The sequence below is a fragment of the Cebus imitator genome, unplaced genomic scaffold (assembly GCF_001604975.1).
Source record: "Cebus imitator isolate Cc_AM_T3 unplaced genomic scaffold, Cebus_imitator-1.0 Scaffold8, whole genome shotgun sequence".
Classification (NCBI taxonomy): Eukaryota; Metazoa; Chordata; class Mammalia; order Primates; family Cebidae; genus Cebus; species Cebus imitator.
Window position 1 is genome coordinate 10512721 of NW_016107323.1, and position 5775 is coordinate 10518495.

At 51.2% G+C, this 5775-nt stretch overlaps 1 protein-coding gene across 4 annotated transcripts in view; it reads left to right on the plus strand.

The window, feature by feature from the left end:
- The window catches only part of SDSL (serine dehydratase like), a 22099-nt gene that overhangs the window by 11225 nt on the left and 5099 nt on the right, over positions 1-5775 (plus strand). For all 4 annotated transcript variants that reach the window (XM_017543361.1, XM_037743832.1, XM_017543371.2 and 1 more), the window contains exons 5-6: positions 1415-1503; positions 2887-3114. In XM_017543361.1, the coding sequence (XP_017398850.1) occupies positions 1415-1503; positions 2887-3114 (317 nt within the window). The remainder of the gene's footprint in view (positions 1-1414; positions 1504-2886; positions 3115-5775) is intronic.

Sequence of the window (5775 nt, forward strand, 5' to 3'; positions counted from 1 at the left end):
GTGTGCCCAAGTGTACCCAGTATTTAACTCCCAGTTATGAATGAGAAAAGGCAGTGTTTGGCTTTCTGTTCTTGAGTTAATGCTCTCAGGATAACGGCCTCCAGCTGTATCTATGTTGCTGCAAAGGACGTGATTTTCTTTTTTATGGCTGCATAGTATTCCGTGATGTATACGCACCACATTTTCATTATCCAGTCCCCCACTGATGGGTGCCTGGGTTGATTCTATGTCTTGGCTATTGTGAATGCTGCTGTGATGAGCATACAAATGCAGATCTTTTTCATTAAACAGTTTATTTTCCTGAGTAGATACTCAGTAATGGGGTTTCTGGGTCAAAGGGTAATTCTATTTTTAGTTCTTTGAGAAATCGCCAAACTGCTTCCTACTGGGGCTGAACTAATTTGCATTTCTACCAACAGTGTATTTTTTGTTTCAACAACTCAAGGGAATGAGGCTCCTCTCTTCAGTCAGATGGGAAATTCCTTGTGGTCAGAGACCATTTCTTTGGCTTCTCTGCTGCTGAAGAGTCCCCATGCCTAGAACTGGGCACAGAGCGGGCACTGCAGAGTCCTTGAGGATGAGCGGGGGCTATTTCTGCCCCCCCGTGACCCTCTGCCCCTCCCTTGGGAGAGGAGGCTGTTGTCTATCATTTAGGTTCTGTATCTGGTTCCTGCTGAGATCAGCTGGCATAGGGTCCCTCTGAAATGCTGTCTTAGTTTGAGTTCTCCCAAAAGCGGTTCCTGAGACAAGGACTGGGGTGCATGCAGTTTATTTGGGAGGTGGCTGCAGGAAGCCTTGGTAGGGAGTGTGGAAATGCGTCAGGGAAAGGAAGAAAGCCCATAAATGGCGAGGCATGAGCAGGGGACAGGGATCTCTGCCACAGAGGCCAGCCAGTGAGAAAAGGAAACCCACCCCTGCTGTGGCTGGCTTGGGTCCGTCAGGCTCGGGGCTGGCCCTGTGCACTGTCTCTCCAGCTGCTTCAACTCAGCTAGCGGGTCATCAGTTGGGCCATTGCTGGTTTTCACCCACGCATGCTAAGGGTACCACATTGATATCTGGGGTTTGATTTTAGGGGGCTTCCCCCCTACTCGTCGGCTAGAAGCGGGTACCACATGGCTGACCTTGGAGCTGACCCTGCTCCTGGCTCCCTGGCTGACCTGGCCTGGTTTTCATAGTGGGGCAGCAGGACGAGCCTCTTCGGTATTGCGGAAAGCACATGGCATCTGTTTGTCCCCCCGGAAGCGCTTGTCCATGTCTCAGGAGGCCTCTGGGCCCACACTAGGTCTGGTCTCACCCCCAGGGGTGTCCCCGGACTACTAGATCCTGGGGCCACCAAGGCAAGCCTGGGCCTTTGCCCTGGCCTCCACAGCAGTCCCACTCCTGGCTCTTCTGAGGGTCCTTGGTTTCTCTGTAGGTCTGGGACGAGGCCAATCTGAGGGCACAAGAGTTGGCCAAAAGGGACGGCTGGGTGAATGTCCACCCATTTGACCACCCCTTAATATGGTAAGTCTGATGCCCCTCTCCCCAGGGAGTCCAGAGCTGGGAGACCCTTACTGAGTCAGGGTCCTCCCATTGGACAGAAGGAGAAACTGAGGCCCAGAGGGGAGAATAAGCTTCAAAGCCAGGCAGACATGGGTTGAGATCCCACTTCTGCCTCTTGTGAATTGTGGGACTTTGTGCAAAGCACCCAGCATCCTGTGCCTCAGTTCCTTTTATTTATTTATTTTTTGAGATGGAGTCTCGCTCTATTGCCCAGGCTGGAGTACAGTGGTGTGATCTCAGCTCACTGCAACTTCTGCCTCTTGGGTTCGAGTGATTCTCCTGCCTCAGCCTCCTGAGTAGCAGGGATTACAGGTGTGCACCACCACGCCAGGCCAATTTTTTGTATTTTTGGTGGAGACGGGGTTTCGCCATGCTGGCCAGGCTGGTGTCGGCCTCCCCAGGTGCTGGGATTACAGGCATCCTGTTCCTCAGTTTCTGTGTATGTGGAAGTGATAGTACCAAGTCTCCTTTACTGAACATGTGCTTTGGGACCAGTCACCAGGCTCATGGCTCCTCCTGCACCGTTCCATTTACCCTCCCCGCAGCCCTAGAGGTGGGTGCTATTATCCCCATTTCATAAGTGAGGAAACTGAGGCACAGTGAGGACGAACAACTTGTCCAAGATTGCACAGCTAAGAATGTGGCAGAGACAGAGAACCACAGGGCCAGGACTTGAGTCAGTTTGGTCCCAAGTGATGTACTGTCCCCTCTTAACCACACATTGCCATTGCCTCTTTGCAAAGTTGGGGAGGGGGCTAAAGGGGGTAATATCCAAGAGAGGGCCTGGGAGGTTGGAGGAGATGTAAGGGAGGAGCGAGCATGATAACGAAAATGAACGAGTCCGGGCGCGGTGGCTCCGGCCTCATGCCGGAGTGGAATCCCAGCAGTTTGGGAGGCCGAGGCAGGTGGAGCGCCTGAGGTCAGGAGCTTGAGACCATCCCGCCCAACACGGTGAAACCTCATCTCTACTAAAAATACAAAAATTAGCTGGGCATGGTGGTGCGTGCCTGTAGTCCCAGCTACTCCGGAGACTGAGGCAGGAGAATCACTTGAATTCGGGAAGTGGAGGTTGCGGTGAGCTGAGACTGGGCCACTGCACTGCAGCCTGGGAGACAGAGTGACACTGTATCCAAAAAAATAAAAATCAAGAGAATGAATGAAGCTGAGTGGAGTAACTGCTGCGGGACTTCCTCTCCCCTTGCTGTGGATGGGATGAGATGGTGGGGAGGGGGTTTATGTATATGTGGGACAGGGAACCCACTCCTGGTAAATACCCCCACCCCAGAAGCCTTTGGGGCTGGGGTCCTCCCTCACTCTGCTTCTCTCTCTCACTCACCTCCCCAGGGAAGGCCACACGAGCCTGGTGCGGGAGCTGAAGGCAGTGCTGGGGACCCCGCCAGGTGCCCTGGTGCTGGCAGTTGGGGGCGGAGGCCTCCTGGCTGGGGTGGTGGCTGGCTTGCTGGAGGTGGGCTGGCAGCATGTGCCCATCATTGCCATGGAGACCCGTGGGGCACACAGCTTCAATGCGGCCATCAAGGCTGGCAAGGTGGTCACATTGCCAGACATCACCAGGTGGGTAAAGGCTGGGGACATTTGTAGGGGGGGCTGGAGGGTGGGGGTTGCCACCGCCCTAAGGCCTTCCAGTCCCAGCCAGTAGAGACAGGAGACACCCAAAATGCTGTCCTTGGTCCTAGGACTCCAACCACAGTAATGTGGACCTAAGTTAGAAGGCAGTGCTGAAAAAGGAGATGAGGAATACGTTCACTTAAACCTCATCAATTCATAAAACAAGCCTTTATTGACATATCTTTGCAAAAGCCAACTGCGTATGTTGCAGATAAATTAGAAAATGTATGCCGGGCGAAGTGGCTTATGCCTGTAATCCCAGCACTTTGGGAGGCTGAGGTGGGCGGATTACCTGAGGTCAGGAGTTTGAGACAGCTTGGCCAACATATAGTGAAACCCCATCTCTACTAAAAATACAAACATTACCTGGGAGTGGTGGTACACACCTGTAGTCCCAGCTACTTGGGAGGCTGAGACGGGAGGATTGCTTGAGCCCAGGAGTTGGAGGCTGTAGTGTGCTCTGATGGTGCCTGTGAATAGCCACTGCACTCCAGCCTGGGAAACCTACAAGACCCTGTCCTCCTCCATACCCCAAAAAGCCAATAAATTTTAAAAAGAACGTGATCATTGAATTTAGGACCTACCCTCATCCAGTATGACTTCACCTTAATTTAACTAATTGCCTCTGCAGAGACTCTATTTCCAAGTAAGGTCACATTTTGAGGTTCTGGGTGGATGTGTATTTTTTTTTTTTTTCGAGATGGAGTCTCACTCTGTTTTCCAGGCGGAGTGCAGTGGTACGACCTCAGCTCACTGCAATCTCTGCCTCTTGGGTTCAAGTGATTCTCCTGCCTCAGCCTCCCAAATAGTTGGGATTACAGGCATATGCCACCATGCCTGGCTAACTTTGTATTTTTAGTAGAGATGGGGTTTCACCGTGTTGGCCAGGCTGGTCTTGAACTCCTGACCTCAAGTGATCCACCTACCTTGGCCTCCCAAAATGTTGGGATTACAGGTGTTGAGCCACCGCACCTGGCCTGGTTGTGCATTTTGGAAGGAGCTGTGATTCAACCCAGTACGGATCCAATCTCTGCCGGGATTCTGTTAAACACCCATTGGATACTGATACCTAGGATGTAATGGGGTATGACAGCAGGTGTGTGAAATCAAGATAGCCTTAAGTCAGCTCCTTAAATAAGCATCTACTGTGTGCAAGGCTCCAGGTGACAAATGAGAAAAACCTCAAGAAAATGATACCCGGACACAAGTCTCCTCGTCTTTCTGGTACCATCTCCAGTCTTTCTTGGGCTGCATCCGCCTTCCAGCCTTGCTGTGCTACCTTAGCCTGGAAATTCTTTAAAACAAATTTCTTTTGGTAGAGATGGGGTATTGCTGTGTTGCCCAGGCTGGTCTCGAATTCCTGGGCTCAAGCGATCCTCCTGCCTCAGCCTCTCAAAGGGCTGGGATTACAGGCATGAGCCACTGTGCTCCGCCTGCCTGGAAATCATTTGTACTGTCTTACTTCTGAACCATTGCTTGTCCTGCCCCTGCCACCTGGAATGCCAGTCATGCTCACCCTGAGGAAATCTTCTTAGACTGCTTGGGTAGCTGCTGTATCCCAGCTGGGAGACCCTCAGGGCACCGTGTTGTGCCTGCGTCACTCTTTGCTGTGTCCTGGTTTGGGTTACTGGCTGGAGTGGAGGAGCCAGAGGGTAAGGACTGGCTGATTTAGCTCTGATCCCTGATACCCACCCCAGAGCCTGGCACAGCAGAAGCACTAAGGGAAGCTCGTGGATTATGATGTCTGTATATGACACCAACATTCATCCGGGTGCTCTGACTGGGCACCTGGGTGTCACATGGGCTCCCCCCGCCCCATTGAGTTCCATCCATCTTACCTCTTAAATCCAGCTCCCTTCCAGCCTTCGTTTCCCTGGATGGGTGTAACAGCTCTCCCCAGCCCCTGTGCCACCCCTGTTGCCTTTTTAAAAAAATGGATAACATCTCTGTTGAGATCTGTTTCATGTGCCATTCGATTTACTTATTTAAAGTGTATGATTCTTTAAATAAGTAAATTTAAAGAATTTAAAGTAAATTTAAAGACCGGTGCGGTGGCTCACACCTGTAATCCCAGCGTTTTGGGAGGCTAAGAGGTGGGCGGATCACTTGAGATCAGGAGTTCAGACCAGCCTGGCCAACATGGTGAAACCTCATCCTACTAAAAAATACAAAAATTAGCCAGGCATGGTGACATGCACCTGTAATCCCAGCTACTCAGGAGGCTGAGGCAGGAGAATTGCTTGAACTCAGGAGTTGGAGGTTGCAATGAGCTGAGATCAGGCTACTGCTCTCCAGCCTGGGTGACAGAGTAAGACCCAGTCTCAAAAATAAATAAATAAATAAATAAATAAATAAAAAGATGTACTATTCAATGGTTTTAGTAGATTCACAGAGTTGTGCGACCATCATCACAATCAATTTTAGAACATTTTTATCGCCTCCAAGAGAAACTCCACACCCTTTGGCCATCACCCACCATGTCCCTTATTCCCACACCCCAGCCCTAGGCAAATACTACTTTACTTATGTCTCCACGGATTTGCCTATTATGGACTTTTCTTTTCCTTCCTTCCTCCCTTCCTTCCTTCCTCCCTCCCTCCCTCCTTC